General features: G+C 34.5%; 2 protein-coding genes across 2 annotated transcripts; one reads left to right on the top strand and one right to left on the bottom strand.

The window, feature by feature from the left end:
- Nucleotides 1-1,914: 1,914 nt before the first annotated feature.
- Nucleotides 1,915-2,745, bottom strand: LOC139884906 (uncharacterized). The gene has a single exon (XM_071868872.1). It carries the CDS (start codon nt 2,743-2,745, stop codon nt 1,915-1,917), a length of 831 nt encoding a protein of 276 aa, XP_071724973.1.
- Nucleotides 2,746-15,498: 12,753 nt separating this feature from the next.
- On the top strand, nt 15,499-16,545 carry LOC139884908 (probable sugar phosphate/phosphate translocator At5g25400). The gene has a single exon (XM_071868874.1). The coding sequence runs from the start codon at nt 15,499-15,501 to the stop codon at nt 16,543-16,545; it is 1,047 nt and encodes a 348-aa protein (XP_071724975.1).
- Nucleotides 16,546-17,292: the final 747 nt, after the last annotated feature.

The raw sequence follows: 17,292 nt of genomic DNA, 5'->3' as shown, positions 1-17,292 counted from the left end.
TCGCTTTCTTGCTAGGAGGTAATGGGACTATCTTCCAGGTACCGTTGGCATCGAGAGCGGCAAGTTCAGCGGCCATAGCTTGACGCCAGTGAGGATTATCAAGAGTCTGCAAATAAGTTTTGGGTTCCTGAATGGAAGAAACGGTGAGTACAAAATGCCTATAGTCAGGAGAGAGCCGGTTGTAATCCAGGTAACGGTACAAAGGATATTTGCATGTTGATTCTTTCTGAACGCAAGAATAATTCACATGAAAATCTTTTAACTTGGATGGGAATTGACGCTGTCTTGTAGAGTGTCGAAGTAGGGAAGATTCAGCAACCTGGGGTTGTGAAGGTTGGATGAACTCCCGAGAAGAATGGACTGGTGGAACAGGAAGTGATTCTGTATCCGACGAGTGTTTGTGGGTTGAAATGTCGACATTGGCAGCAGGGAGCGGCACAACGACATCAGAGACGGACTGAGGAACCTCGAACGGATCCTGAGATGGCAATTTTGAGAAAGGAAAGAAATGCTCCATAAAGGTAACATTTCGAGAGATGATATATTGTTTAGAGTGTAGGTTAAACAGCGTGTATCCTCTGTTTTGAGATGGGTAGCCTAGGAAGATGCAAGGGGAGGCTCTAGGATCGAACTTAGTACGGTTTCTAGCTAGTGTAGATGCAAAACAGAGGCAACCGAATACTCTAAGGGTAGAATAGTTGGGTGGTTCGTTGAATAAAACCTCATATGGTGTAAGATGGTCGATGATTTTGGATGGTGTTCGATTGATGAGATAACAAGCTGTGATAATCGAATCTTCCCAGAATTCGATAGGTAGACGTGATTGAAACATGAGTGATCTATCGACTGCAAGGAGGTGTTGATGTTTACGTTCAACACGAGCGTTTTGTTGAGGAGTTTCGACACAAGAGAGTTGATGAATAATACCTAGGTTATGATAGAGATCGGTGAGTGCGAATTCTGGTCCATTATCGGTGCGAATTGACCGAACAGTGGCCTGGAATTGAGTGTGTACCAGCTGGAGGAAGTGTTTGATGTGAAAAGCTATTTCAGATTTGGTTTTCATAAGATAAACCCAAGTTAATCTAGAGTGATCATCGACGATGGTGAGGAAATAGCAAAAACCTTTAAGGCTGGGTGTTTTGTAAGGACCCCAAATGTCCATGTGGAGGAGTTGAAAGGTTGAATTAGCTCTATTAGGACTGAGAGGGAATGGGGATTTTTTGAGTTTTGCAAGCGGACAAATAGTGCAAACTGAATGAGATGAGCTTTTATTCATGAATGAATGTTTAGAATTTAATACATTCAACTTTGCATATGATAAATGACCTAATCTACTATGCCATAATGATGTAGGACTGGCATTTGACTGCGGAAGGAAATCAGGGACACTAAATGAAGCTGATAAAGCAACTATGGCTGGAGACTCGATGGTAGACGAAGGTGGACGACTGGAGATGTGACAGGAGAACAAGAACAATCTGTTGTGGAGTTTAGCCGTGCCAATCATCTTTCCCGATTGGTCCTGGAGGAAACAGATGCAACCAAAAAGGGTAAGACGCAGATTTTTGTCTATAAGTAATCTGCTGACTGATAATAAATTAAACTCGAAATTAGGAGCACAAAGGACATGAGAAAGAGTGAGTGTTTTATTGATAGTGAGGGATCCTGAATGAGTGATGTGTGCTCTAGTTTTATTAGGAAAAGAGACATAGCAATTGATCAAAGGCTTAGGGTCGGAAAGAAAAGAAGCATTATTAATGATATGATCTGTAGCCCCAGTATCTAGAATCCAAGTTAATTGATTTTGTGAATAAAAATTGTTACCAGCCATGTCATCTGTATGAATTGCATTAGCCTGAGAGGATGGCATATTGTCCAGCAGGGAAAGCAGCTTGCTCATCCGTTCGGCATTCATTGTGGGAAGAGATGATGTGAGTGCTGAATCCTGGACTTGAGTTGAGTTGGCAGTAGTGCGGTTTCTCTCGTGAACTTGAATTTCGGTGGGAATCCAATGAGGCGATAGCACTTCTCAACGATATGATTTTTCTTTCCACAGTGACTGTAAAAAATACTAGTACTGTTTGCAAAATACTTAGATTGAGCATGAGGAGTAACCTTTTTATTGGTGGCAGTGGCAGGAGTTTGAGCAGCCATAGCATTCACAGTATGATCAATAGAAATATGTGAGAGTGAATGTTGGGATTCAGCTTGGATGACAGCAGAGAAAATTTGAGACATCGGAGGGAGAGGATCGCTGGCGAGTATCCGATCACGAGTAGAAGTGAATTCATTGGCTAAGCCGTTCAAAAAATAGAGAGCCATGTCCCTATGCTTAGCGGCCTTCAGAGAAGGTAAGAGTGTGCAAGAACATTGACTAATACACTCACATACAAGTTTAGGATTATAGGCATCAAGTTCGGACCATATAGTTTTGAACCTGGAAAAATAAGAGTTGATACTGCTGGTACCTTGTTTCAGTGAGTGTAAGTCCTGCTGTAGCTTGAAGATTTTGGCAAGGCTTCCATGAGAGAACCTGTCGATGATGTCTTTCCAGATGTCAGTAGCATTGCGATAAGTGATGAGTGAGCCCCTAGTTTCAGGGGAGACCGAATTGAGGAGCCATGATTTGACGATGGAATTCGCACGTCGCCAATCTTGGTATTTGTCATCAGAGACAGCAGGTTCAGATAATTCTCCATTCATTAAATCAAACTTAAGTTTGGATTCAAGTGTTGTTGTCATGGAGATGATCCAAGTGTGATAGTTGAATTCAGTTAGCAATTCGCTAACGAGACTTTGATTGGGATTTTCATTGGCAGCAGTGGGTCAGCTGCAATGGATGTGGTGATCGATGAGGTGGAAGAGGATTTGGTTGACATGATGAAAGATTTTGATCGATATTAGGCCGATACCATGTAAAGTGATTGAAGGATGATTTTATTGATTGTAATTCTGTGTACATATAGTTCCTTATTTATATAAGGAGAATATAAAGATGTAGTAGACATGTAATACTAGATGAATAAGGAGATATCATATTACGTTCTTCCTTCTGATTTCTGCGCAGGTCCATCCTTTTTGAATGTATGACAATTTCCAAGTCCATCCATGAATGTATGGCGTTTCCTGTGTCGAATAGAGATCTTTGTTAATATTTTTTAAAACAAAACTGGATATATAATTAATAATGCTATGTATAAGATTAAGTTTGGTGTTTATAATTTTTTTATTAAATTTGGTGTATTTATCGTCCTATTTCTTATCAACCGTGTATTTCCTATGCTTCAAGGGTACGATCAGAACCGTAGAATTAGCTAGAGACAATTCTCTCCGGCTTCTATCATTGACAAAGAATAATTGTTAGAGATGGGAAGTTTAGGTCGGTTAACATATAACCAAGTTTCAATGCTAATAATTGATGACAAAAAGAAATGATTCTAAGACTTTAGTCCCAGCCGGACGGCTCTTTGTTTCACGAGTATAAGCTTTTAAGTTTTCTTGAAAGTTCTTTTAGTTATAATATAGGCTTAATGATGTTGATTTAATCGATTGACCCAAGAATTTAGGGATCCAACTTTTAAAAACTAAATTTGGCACTCTAATTTCTCCATAAAAATCTATCGACTCGTAAATTTATGGACCATAACACCAGGCTGTTAAATGTAAAGTCGGGCATGTTTTTAGCATTTCGCCAATCCGTAGCTCCAACCCACCAATATTATTCCAAGTCTAATAATAAATAATCCATCATAGAGTATTTGTTGAACATTTGTGGCTACATTTTTATATGGTTAAGACATTCGATTATAAAACTAAGTTGTTTTGATAGTTAAATAGTTAAGTAGGAGCACTCATTGGGTTTTAAAAATACATACCTAATAAAATTCACTAAAAAAATCAAAAAAAAAAAATTGCATCTAATACATACTTAAAGAACCTTATATTGTATATTTTTATATTCATAAAGTTAATGTTTATAAATTGATAGTATGTGTTTAAAGTACTTTATAAAGTCATCAAAAATGTCCTTATCTCAAAGGATATTTTTGTAAAAGTATACATTTTAAAATTAAAACCCTACTAAACAACTAAAAACAGCATATAAATCGAATATTCTGTTAGTAAAATCTAAAACAATGTCTATTTTTTTTTACATATGTGATGGGGACTGTTGAGTTTATATCCATATTCGATATATTTGTCATTTTGCTTTTTACCACATTCTGCTTGTTTTGATAATTTGTTGGGACTTAATTTTGTCGGCAAGCACGATGAATTGAGGATTAGTCATTTTACTAGCCTAGCTTTTGTAACCTTTTTATATACCTAGATACTTCATTATCATGATAGAATATCAATTTTAATTAAAAGGGATAGTAAAAAACACAAATGCATCACCAGGATAATACACTCAACAAAAAAAGCTTACATCCCCCACAAATTTAAGGAAAATGAGAGGCATCAAACATCATATGCTTAGAGATTACATCAAAAAAGTTCCTTCAGTACCGAAATTCACAATGACATTATTTTCTCATCCTTCTTTAAACCTATAACTTCAATTCAACAAATTCACCCTAAATTTTAAAATTGGTTACCACTAGAACATTCACCATATTATTACAAGCTAAAGTTGCATCATAATTGGTCATGAAAGCTCTTTCTATAACTTTTATATATATATTTTTTCAATTTGGTTCTTTCATTTCTCTTTCAGTCTCCCAGTTAGGAACTCACCTTTAACTTTCATAAGTCTGGTTCCAACAGTCTCCACATTCTTTTCGGCTCAATTAGATCTCACACTTTGAAATAATTTGCAATGGTTGATTGCTTCAATTCTAAGTTGCCTCAAACTTTACTCGCGGTATTTGTTCTATTTCTATATATTCAGTCTCCCAGTTAGGAACTCACCTTTAACTTTCGTATGTCCGGTTCCAACAGTCTCCACGTTCTTTTCAGCTCAATTACATCTCACACTTTCAAATAATTCACAATGGTTGATTGTTTCAATTCTAAGTTGTCCCAAACTTTACTCGCAGTATTTGTTCTATTTCTATATATTGGAGACACTAGTAGAAATTATAACTAGTGACTAGTTATAATTTTTTTTCATCTCCGTACTAGGTGACAAGTTATAATTTTTTTTCATCTCCGTACTAGGTGAAAAATTCTTTCTTTCCTCATGATCCTTGGGTACGGAGAGCATGAATATGATAACCGATAAGGTTGAACTGACAATAGTGAATATGGTTAATTAACCTGATAGCCTCGCCGCCGCATAACCTTTTAACCTTCTTATTTTTTAATCTGTGACAAAGAGCAACCAAAGTCACCGAATAAATTGAAAGTAGAGTTCTGGTGACAATAGTTACAAGTTATAGTGATAATAAATATAGTGATCACGGAATTTAAATTGATAATAATTTAAATTGTGATCACGGAATTATTGGGACTGGAGGCCAATTTTCTAGTAGTGATAACACCTCATGTCACAATTTCAGGTACAATTATATAAGCAAGGTGTAACGACTGCTTTATTTTATTTTTGATAGAGAATAAGAAAATATCGGTTACAATGATAAAAAGTAGCAATGTCATAGAAAGGAAACTGAATGACTGCTTAGTTTACACTTCTCATTAAAATACTTTTTCTATTCTAATTAAATTATTTTTTAATCAAAGGTATTTTTTGGGTCGAATTCAATTATTGCAGATCTATGAGCACACACATTTCCTCACCTCTTGTGCCGGTTTGTGATTTCTTCATCCTACGCCAATGGCGAGAGCTTTGCAAAGGAACCTGGGAGATCGTGGATGTATCTTACAATTGGATGAAAGGAAATCGGCCATCAATTCGATCCTGGAGATGTCCATTGGTATGCTTCATCCAGCAACTTCCTCAATATTTTTTTTATTTGATTTTTTGTTGTTATGATTGAGCACAATTGAGGTCCAAGGTAAATAAATTATACAACTGCTTAGGCATACAATTATCAAATAGCTAGGAATCATTTGTATTCAATTTCAAAGCATAACTAAGTTGTTATTCTTGGTATTAATTTTATCATTCAAAAAAAAAGATTGGAAATTATATTATGACTATTGTGAATGCTTATCAAAAGTAAATCAGTTTTTTTTGTATACCTGATGCTCAAGTTTTATTACTGTAAATTTCTTTCGTAAACTGAGGCAGTTTCCGTTACTCAAACTCCATGACCTCCACGCCACAAATGAGCAACCTAACCAGTTGCGCCAAGTCCGATGCTTTGAGATCGCCGGAGGCCAAAGTAGAAAACCCTTTTATGTGGGAGAGAAGAAGAAGAAAGGGTGGAGAAGAGGATTTGGTCGCCGGTTTCGATTCGGTCGTCGCTGCTCCGTGGAGAAGAAGAACAAATGGAGAGAAGAAGAAGAGAAAAGAAAAGCTTTCTCGTTTTTTAGGGTTCAAATCCATCCAGCATTGGCATTGCCGTGTGAAAAGTTATCTCGTTTTTTGGGTTCAAATCCATCCGGCATTGGCATTGCCGTGTGATTTTCGTGCGTTTTACACGTGGCAAACCCCATAATTGGGCCATGATTTCCTTATCATTTAGGATTGCGATAAAGTTTTTTCTTTTAATTTAAATCTATCCGGTAGTGCCAATCCCGGAAGCTTTACACGTGGCGAACATTATCATTCTCTCATGATTTCCTTATCATCTAAGATTGCGATAGATTTTTTTTTTTACTTAAATTTGTCCGGCGTTGACAATACCGGAAGGTTTATGCTTAAACTTAATTAATCGTCATTAACATAAATCATCTGGTATTGTCAATGCCAAGAACACCACTTTTGTTTATTTAATTTTTCATCCTATTATGTTAAGCTTTTAGGGTTGGACACCACTTTTGTAATTGACACTAATGTAAATGATGATATTGAGGATGAGAAATTGACTAGTGTGTTTTTGTTGGAAACAAAAGATATTATTAGCGGGGAAAAACAAAGAAAAAAAAAAGATATTTATATACAGACAAAACAGGAGGACAAACATTTGGGGCATTTAGCTCCCTTTGAGACTGTTACTTTGTGTGTGACAAAAAGTTGGATAATATCTCCATGAAACTGAAAAAATAAATAAATATAAATATAAATATAAATAAATTTATAATGATGAAACTGAGCCTGCTTCCTTCTTCCTTTTAATTTCTGCCCAAGTCGATCCTTTTTGAATGTATGACGTTTTCCATGTCCATCCTTGAATGTATGACGTTTTACTGTCTCGAGATCTTTGTTAGTATTAAAAAAAACAGGATAACTAATAATGCTATGTATGAAGATTAACTTTGGTTTTTATCATCAGAATTTTTATTAAATTTAGTGTATTTATCGTCCTATTTCTTATCAACTGTGTATTTCCTATGCTTCAACGGTACGTTTAGAACCTGAGAATTAGTTAGAGACATTTCTCTCCAGCTTCCATCATTGACAAAAAAATATTTATTAGAAACACAAAGCTTAGGAGGGTTATCATATAACCATGTCGCAATGCCGATAATCGATAAAAGGGCAAATCCCGGTGCGCTAAGGCTCTCCGTTTTGAGGGGTATTTGGTCGTGAAACGCAACCTTCCTCTTGCAACTAATTGTAAAGAGTGACTCAAACTCGTGACCTCCAGGCCACAAAAGAGCAACCTTAAGCGGTTGCGCCAAGGCTCACTCTTCGATGCCGATAATCGATGAAAAACAAAAAGATTGTAAAACTTGAGTCCCAGCCTGACGGCCCTTTTTTTCAAGACTACAAGCTTTTAAGATTCCTTGAAAGCTCTTTTAATTATAATATAGGCTTAATGATGTTGATTTGACCTATTGACCCACGAGTTCAAGGATCCAACTGCTAAGAAAAAATTGGCACTCTAAATTCTCCATAAAAATTTACCGACTCGTGAATTAAGGGACCACATTACGAAACTGTGAAATGTAAAGTCAGGCATATTTTGAGCATTTCGCCGCAAGAGTGAAAGTATTTTTTTTAATATTCTTCTGTACTTTGGATTTTAAAGATTTTGGGTTTTAAACTCTGGATTTGATCAATTTAAGTCTCACTCTTCCAAATATTAATAATCCTGGAGTTTAGAGACCAGCATTACACAATTGAAAGTAGGACATAAAAAGAAAGCAACCATTTGGATTCTTAAGCAATTATAAATAAAATTATAAGTTACCGTTTAAAAAAATAATTAAATGGAAGAAATATATCAACATGACCCGATCAGCAAGCGATTCTACTAGAATAAATATCAACATGGGAAAGACAATAAAAAGAAGAGTAAATTTAAAAAAAAAAAAAAAACATATCCTTGAGATGATACTGTTTTATTCTCCCTCCATATTAAGATACATGATGTTTTGGATTTTCATATTCATTGATATGGTTATGTATTTAGATTTGTTGGAGTGGATTGTCTCAGAGAGCTTGTGACACTAGAAGAATTGAACAATGTGGCTAGATGAAGAAAAAGAGAATCTGCAGCAATGGTGACTTGAGACGGAAGAAACCAAGCTTAAAGAAGAAGAAAACAGGAAAGAAGAAATTTGTATCAGTCAACTTGATCGAGAAGATGATCTTAAGGATACTTATGAAGCTTGTGAAGAAAGAAGAAGCAAGATTGGGTTCTGATCAATTGAACAAGAAAGAAGATTGCAATCTCTACAAGAAGGACAATGGTGCACATCGTCAAAACTTCAGGGACCTTGGTATAGCTGTTGTAAACTTTGAGGGTCTGTCTGAACAAAACAAAGAAGATGACTTGCCGGCCGGAGATCAAATTTGCGAAGGTCGAGACACTTGATCGAGAAGATGATCTTAAGGATACTTATGAAGCTTGTGAAGAAAGAAGAAGCAAGATTGGGTTCTGATCAATTGAACAAGAAAGAAGATTGCAATCTCTACAAGAAGGACAATGGTGCACATCGTCAAAACTTCAGGGACCTTGGTGTAGCTGTTGTAAACTTTGAGGGTCTGTCTGAACAAAACAAAGAAGATGACTTGCCGGCCGGAGATCAAATTTGCGAAGGTCGAGACACCGTTCAACAGATTCAAGGCATCGTCGTGATCAACGACATACCTTTTAATTGACGTAAGAATCGTTCCTTCAAAAACCCCTCTTTGATAGGGTTCTATGTTATTGTTCATGCTTTGAAATTTAATTTCAGTAATTTGAATAGGATTAGATTAAATTAGTCAAGTGGATAGTTTCGTTTAGTAGGTATGAAGTAGTCTACAAGCTTAATTTAGTCTGATATGGTCTGGAATTCACAATGTGTGCTCGAGCTATAAACTGGAAGGACTGGAATTGGACGTTTTCATTCTGAGTTGTTACAGTTGAATTCGTTGATCCAAAATCGTTAAGAACAAGTCACAGAAGTCGTCTAAATGCTTAACTTAAAATTTTAAGGGTCTGTACTCTAGTTTTTCGTGTTCATCAAGTTTTGATCAAGTTCAAATTAAAAAGTTATTTTTAGCTAAGTAAAGCTTCAGTCAAGTTAGTAGTAGAGTAATGAAGGAGTTTAGATGCTGATGTGCACTTGATCAAGCTCAAAATGAAGAGTCAAGAAAAAAGTCAACTAAAAATGGTGTCTTTGTCGAGTTGGAGAAGATGAAGTTCAGACTGCAATTTTGATGGTTTTACAGTGTTACCAACTCATAAACGAGTTGTGGATTACCTCTGAAGTGAAAAGCAAGGAAAGAAATCATTAGAAGATTCGAAGAGAAGAGATCGTGCAAAAAGCAAAAACCATTTCTAGTTTTGCAATTTCCGGTTTTTTTGTTTTATATTTTTCAACTTGTAATTTCATTTCTGTAAAATTCATGTCAGCTAGGTCACTCTTTGGGCGCCTATATAAACAATCTGTAATCGTCTTTTTCATTAAGAATGGTTGAAGAAATCTGAAATTGCCATTGTTCATCTTTTTTCTTAGTTTCAAAAATTTGATTGCATTGGTATGAGAGAAACCATAGAATTCGAAACTCAAATTAGTTTTCTTAGAATCCAAATATTTTAGATACCTACAGCAAGCCTTAGTTTAGTTCATTTAAATCAAAAATCAAATTAAAAACATGAAAGAAATGGTTATGATTCCTGTTACAAATATCATTAGTTTTATAGCTTAAATTTTCTGCATTTTTTGAGTTTGTTGTTGTAATCGTCTTTATTGCAGCAACGATTTTGTTTGCAGCTCGTGTCTGCCAGAATCGATTTTCTTTTCCAGTCAGAGAATCTCGGTTCATTCCATCAAGATTAAACTGTAATTCTATGTTTTTACGATAAACAAAATACTAGTTAGACAATACCCCTTTTTTAAGTTTAATTATATATAATAGGTCTTGCAAACTGAATTAGATATGTAAATGTACACTGTCTAATGTTTTTAATGTTTTGATCATAGTGGCAACTAAACATATTATGTTCACAAATGAGTGTACTCACAGCTACGTCTGTGTACTTACGACCATGTTTAATTGGGTATGACACAAAAAAAAAGTTCAATTGATTTTGATAGCTAAATAGTTTTTATTTGCGAGGTAAATAAATATTTAAGCATGATCAATTCAAAGAGGTTTATATAGATAATGAATCTAGTGAAAAGAATCCTATGTCATGTACATAAACAACCTTACTTTGCATACGTATTTTTATGTTCTTATAACAGTTTGCAAATGTTTATAAATTTACCACACATATAGTCTTACTATTAGTTATTTAAATTCATCACATAAATTACTATGTAATAGGGAGGTTTTTATGTAAAAGCACATTTTATAAAACCCTATTAAACCAATTTAAATAGCATTACTGTATATATAGGTCGGCTGCCTCCTTACTTAGCTTTATCAAAAGAGCGGTGTGTTCATAAAAATCATGGCTAAATCAAGCGGCATAATGAAGATCCTCCGGCCAGTTTTCATGATCTAATTTTTGAATATCGGATTGATGATTTACCAAAAAGGTAGGTAAATATTAAGCTGTTTGTATATTCTCTTTAATGGTTATATGTATTCTCTTTGATATTCTTTGGTCGTCTTTGGTCTACAAACTAATTCAATCAACACATATATTGGTTGCAACATTCTTAAGCTGTTATATTTTCCAGAACATCAAAATTATGGTTTAGAACAAACTCTAAATTGACTGGCTTGTCTCGGTTAAATCAAGTTTTTTTTTTTTTTGATATACTATACGCAGGAAGTATCTAGAGAAAGGATTGTATCTCGATGTACCTGCAATGATGTTCACTGGCGCATACTAAGCGGAAAAAGTCATGTTCCAGAACATCTACCATTTCTTTTGAGGGCTGTTGCAATTTTTAGAGTTAGTTTTTCCATTTATCGGCTAAATGATATTACTTTTTTGTGAAGTTTCTTTATTGTTAATGAAAATAGAGAGGACTAGTACAACCCTCTTGAAACTCTATACCCATGCTTGTAAAAGTTTTGTTTGGTTCGATTCTTCTTTCCATTTTATATTGTCTCCTAAGGAGAGCAGTTGATATTTGCATGCATTGTTTGAATTGTATATAATTTTTCTCAATTCATCATACACCAATAAATCCCATTCACTTAATCTGGTGTAACATCTTTGTGGCAGGAGTGTTTTAGTCCTATTGTCGCTACATCTGGTCGTGATCTGATTCCTATCATGGTCAATGGGTTAGTAACATATATTATGTATTTGTTGGTTATTTGGTCCCAAGTGCTTCAGTTAAATTTATTCGTTCTCTTACTTTCTGCCAGAAAAATATATCTGGGCAATAATATGGAGGGATGTATTATGTAGTTTTGATGGTGCAATATGTAATTGTTAAATATATTCTTTTATTTTTTATTGATAGTAAATGCATCGAACCTGTACAGCTCTCTTGTTCTCCAATGAGGGATTGTATCTTATCAACTTTGGTGTTTATCAGAATTTTTATAAAACTTGGTGTATTTATAAGTTTAAGGCTGGCTTCAAAAAGAAGATTGTTTGGTTGTGAAATGGCCAATAGGTTATAATTGGACTGTGAAGCACCGGTCCATTATCCTTCCACCGATTAGAGCGGGAGGTTGTCGCTGCTGCTCTGTGAAACCAGCCTAACGCTGAGCCCTCCACTCTAAGGGCTTTGAGCTACAAGCTTTCGCCAAGAGCCCATAACGCAACTCCAATCTTGGAATGGGCAGACCAGTATTAAACCACACAGACCAAGCTTGACGGGTCAAACCAACATCCAACCATCTCAAAGCACCCACTTGGGTTACAAGCTCTCATTACAAAGCCCTGCGAATACCATGCTTCTGATTTCTGTTTATAAACATCATTTACTTTCTGATATTGCACGATGTGGTGTAGGAATTAGATGCCATTTGTATTATGTAGTAACATTGCATCTCTTCCCCATAGACAGTATTTATGGCTTTTCTTTGAACCCTTTCAAAATCTGTGTTTGATGAATGGAAATAGAAACAATATTCCATGAATTAAATGTAGAAAAGAATTATAAGTATTTAGATCTTCAGTACCCTTTTGAGTTTTGACCGCAATCCAGCCATTTCTCAGGTATGTTGCAACTGCCTCAAGATAAAAATCCAGCATACATATACAACTCCTTTTGCTGCATTAAGAAAATATATATTGTTGAATCCGAAGCTCGAGGCACTTACTTTTCTAGCCATCCAAATTTCGATGTACAGCTGCCTTCATACAAAGTAGCTAGCTAGTTTCCTTTTGTTTCACAAAGTTTGATAGATTGTGAAGAAGTGCGTCCAGACAGTGAGGTTGTTTTTGAAGGCATGGGGAGAATGAATCTCATGATCTCTGAATACAAAATTTGCCAAAACTACAAGTCTCTGTCTCTTTCCGAGATGAGATCGGATCGAAGATAGTCTATAAAGCAGCATAATTAATGTCAACACCAGCATAATCCATGATTAAAAATAAATTAATTAATCGTATAAATAGTTAATAATTTATTTAAATAATATTAAAATTTATGTGAAATATTAGATTTAAAGTAAAATAAAATAAAATTATAATGTTTAACATTTTAATTAGAAATATATAGCAACCCAATTATAATTGTGTTGATTTAATTTATAAATTCTAATTCTCTTAGAATTTTATATTTATAATTTTTTTATAATAAATAGTACATAAAAATCAATACACACATGTCGAATTTTAATTATTGGACAACAAAATATACAATGAGAAGAATTTAATTAGTTGTTCATATTGTCTATCATATAAGATGTCTATTTTTAATATATCAAACCAAATTAGATCAGGCTAATTGCCTGATTTAGACTTTAGATGAACCGGATAATCAATATAGTCAAAATTAAGTTCTTAGAAACGGATGAGAAGATGTGGAATGTAGAACGGTAAGAACGTAAAGGAACGAAAGTTATTAATATTGGAATGCAAACAACATTAAAAAAATCTAGGGATTAGAAATGATAAAATATGGAGGACTGTAGTCTGCATATATAGCTCGATCAATATATTATAAGGATCGAATTCTAAATTTAATTTTATCAAAATTAAAATTGAAAATGGTATATTGGAACAAAATTCTCAATTCCTACTTTTTACGTTATGAAAATAAGTTCTGTGACCATCCAATCGTCCATATTAAAAGGTAGGAAGTAGAGCGTTCACCTATTGAGTAGTGTATGAACGCATGATCCTCAATTTTGGAGTGGTACCTTGACTATAACCATTAACCACCAATCTAAAGGTAAAAATCTAATCATATATATTTTGGAATTTTTTTTCTTTTCTTTAGGAAAAGAAATATTGTAAATATGACTATTTAATTAATTACATTAATGCGTTATGAACAAAGTCTAAGTCATGTGAAAAATCAAACCTTCAATCACGATCAAGAAAATTGTCACATGACATGAATACTGACTTAATTAGTTATCTCAAAAGCATGACTACTATAGCTTATACGAGTTCTCACGTATCGAATGGGACTGCCTACCTTTGCTTGTTCTTTTCTGTTTACCTAATTAATAAAATTGATTGATGCTCAATTAACTACCGCCCACTATTATATTTTCGTCAACACCTTAATTAATTGTATTGCTAATTCGCATTCATTTCTCTAATAAGTTTGCTCATTCTATACCACATTTCTCTAAATAGCCATCCTAGTTTTTTCTTTTAACATCAATGAAAATACAACCTTACCTTAAAAAAAAACAAAGCTTCATACAGAACATGTAATTAAAGTTTATATAATTAAATTACATAAATAATAAGTGAGATTGAACTTTTCGTCCCTGCAACTCCATAGTCCAAGTAGTGAGCCACCTCAAAATGGTCTCAAATATTGAATTTCGGCCAAACCTTTTCAACACGTTATAAAGTTGAGAGTATACGTTTCAGTATAGTTTTCTTCCGATTTGCTCACGTGCTTCCTTCCAATAGACTTTTTTTTTGTTGATGCAATTCCTTCCAAAAGACTGGAGATAAATATTAGAGGCCTTTTCCTTTTAGGGCAATTTAACAGTCTACAAAATTATCCATTCACAATTTTTTGCTAATAGTTCCTGCCTTAAAGAGTAAATTAAATTATCTTGATCAAGTGCCTTTATATAAGTAATCTTGATCAAGTGCCTTTATATAAGTAATAATTTGACTGTTCAAATAATAAATAATGACAATAATAAGTTTGACTTTATTTTTTTGATAAAAAGAAGTTTGACTTGGTGTTAACTAGATTAATTCATTTAGTGGTAAGTTTTACATTCATATCATATCATGATTTAAATCAGAAAAACAATTCCTGTTTTTTCTTTTCTCTAAATTATAAAACCTTCTTGAAATTTCAACTAAATCTACTATTTTACCCCTTAACCTTTAATAAAATTAAGAATAGACAAAAGTATAATTACAGTATCTTTTAAAATTATTTGATCCTATAAATTTTATAAATTCAATGATTATATTATTTTAAAATTTGAATCTATTGAGCTCAAGTTTTAGCTCCTACCATTTATTATAAATCTTTTATGAAATTTATGTATTTTTTTTTTAGATAAATTTATGCATGTTTTTTAAATTCCTACACCGACAATAATTTTTTTATAAAATTTAAGCATAATTATCCAAAAAGTAAAGAAAGATGTGTCTAATTAGGTGGAAAGATGGTAAATTGCTCCAGAAAAACATATTGGGATTTTAGTTATTGATGAAAAGTCTTTCTATTCGCTTTTAGACACGACAAAAGAACTGAAAGGTACATTGTGTTCTTAAACTGTTACACACTTAAAACAAAAGCCCAAACACGAAAAAGCCCATTCCAGATCTTATTCCTTACCAATCTGGGATTTTTACAAGTCAACTCCTTCCTCCCTTATAAATCACACATCGGAACTTACAAGCTCTCTGTCTCTCAACTCAAAATCTCTGCTTATATAAAGGTCTGAATCTCTCTCTGTGTTTCTCAGTTATAGTCGAAATTCCAACAACAATGGTGTCCGCAGAGGTTATGAGGAAGATCATCCTCTCCTACACTTATGTCTCAATCTGGATCTTCCTTTCTTTCACTGTCATCATCTACAACAAGTACATCCTCGACAAGAAGATGTACGATTGGCCATACCCGATTTCTCTAACCCTGATCCATATGGGTTTCTGCTCTTCTCTCGCTTTCATCCTTATCCGGGTTTTCCGGGTCGTGGAGCCTTGTACTTCCATGACCCGAGATTTGTACATCAAATCCGTCGTCCCAATCGGAGCACTGTATTCTCTATCACTCTGGTTCTCCAATTCTGCTTATATTTACTTATCCGTATCTTTCATTCAGATGCTTAAAGCCTTAATGCCCGTTGCCGTTTACTCAATCTCAGTCATGTTTAAAAAAGAAGGCTTTAAATCCGACACCATGGCGAACATGTTGTCGATTTCTGTCGGAGTTGCAATCGCAGCTTACGGAGAAGCTCGATTCGATGTCTTCGGCGTCGTTCTTCAATTGGGTGCCGTCGCATTCGAAGCTACCAGGTTGGTCTTGATCCAGATCTTGTTGACTTCAAAGGGTATTAATTTGAATCCAATTACATCTCTTTACTACGTGGCACCTTGTTGTTTTGGGTTTCTGTTAGTTCCATGGATGTTCATGGAATTGCCTTTGTTAAGAGAATCGTCTAGTTTCCATTTTGATTTCTTCATATTCGGAACCAATTCGATTTGCGCATTCGCATTGAACTTGGCTGTGTTCTTACTTGTCGGAAAGACATCTGCTTTGACCATGAATGTTGCTGGTGTTGTTAAGGATTGGTTGTTGATTGCCTTTTCCTGGTCGGTGATTAAGGATACCGTCACTCCGATAAATCTGTTTGGATATGGAATTGCTTTCTTGGGAGTCGCGTATTACAATCACGCCAAATTGCAAGCACTTAAAGCTAAAGAGACGCAAAAGAAGATAACAGGACAGGCTGATGAAGAAGCTGGTAGGTTGTTGGAGGAGAGACAACAAGGCATTGAAACTTCCGGAAGAAGCAATGAATCACAAGGCTAGAAAATGGAATTTAGAGTTCAATTACTCGTGCTATTTTTACTGTTTTACTCATTTTTCTCTATCTATTTATGTTCTTGGCTTTGAGGGTTGTGTTTGTGGGAACCATAGGTAGAGAGTAGGTAGAGCGTAGACTACTTTTTTATTGTTGTTGGTAAGAAGAAAAGTACGAATGTGTCATTATTGTTATACATTATTGAACTCAAGTTTCTTCCCTTATGAGCGAATAATCTCTTTTTCTATCTATCAATGTTGTTTCATTATTATGCACTCTTGGTGTTGATTTTATTTTATCAAGTTTTTACTTTCGTGCCGCTAGCTAGATAATATTGCTTTGTTTAGAAGTCTGAATTTGAGTTAAAAAAATTTACTTGTATTCAAGAAACTGACTAAAAAGTGCAGTTCTGGTCTATCTAAATGTATTATTTCTGCTTTTAGCAGTTGTTTGCACAACTAAATTGCACAGAAACGCATACATCCTCATTTTCTGTAGATCTTGAGAGCTTCGAAAACATTTTTGGATAGTTTGCAGTTACTTGTATTTCATTTGTTAATGTGTAAAGTTCTTCAATCCCGTCTTATGGGGAGTCCATCTTCTGGATTACTCCGGGACCAAATTACCAAAATCTGTACCGAAAAGGATATAAGACTAATTCTGGTAATATCACTCTATGGTAAAACCTGGGACCAAAATACCCCCTTTTTTTTTAAGAGTAAAAAAAAAAGATTTTTTTACCATATAGGAACCAA

The sequence above is a fragment of the Rutidosis leptorrhynchoides genome, unplaced genomic scaffold (assembly GCF_046630445.1).
Source record: "Rutidosis leptorrhynchoides isolate AG116_Rl617_1_P2 unplaced genomic scaffold, CSIRO_AGI_Rlap_v1 contig620, whole genome shotgun sequence".
NCBI classification, from domain to species: Eukaryota; Viridiplantae; Streptophyta; class Magnoliopsida; order Asterales; family Asteraceae; genus Rutidosis; species Rutidosis leptorrhynchoides.
This window is presented reverse-complemented; position numbering and strand designations above follow the sequence as displayed.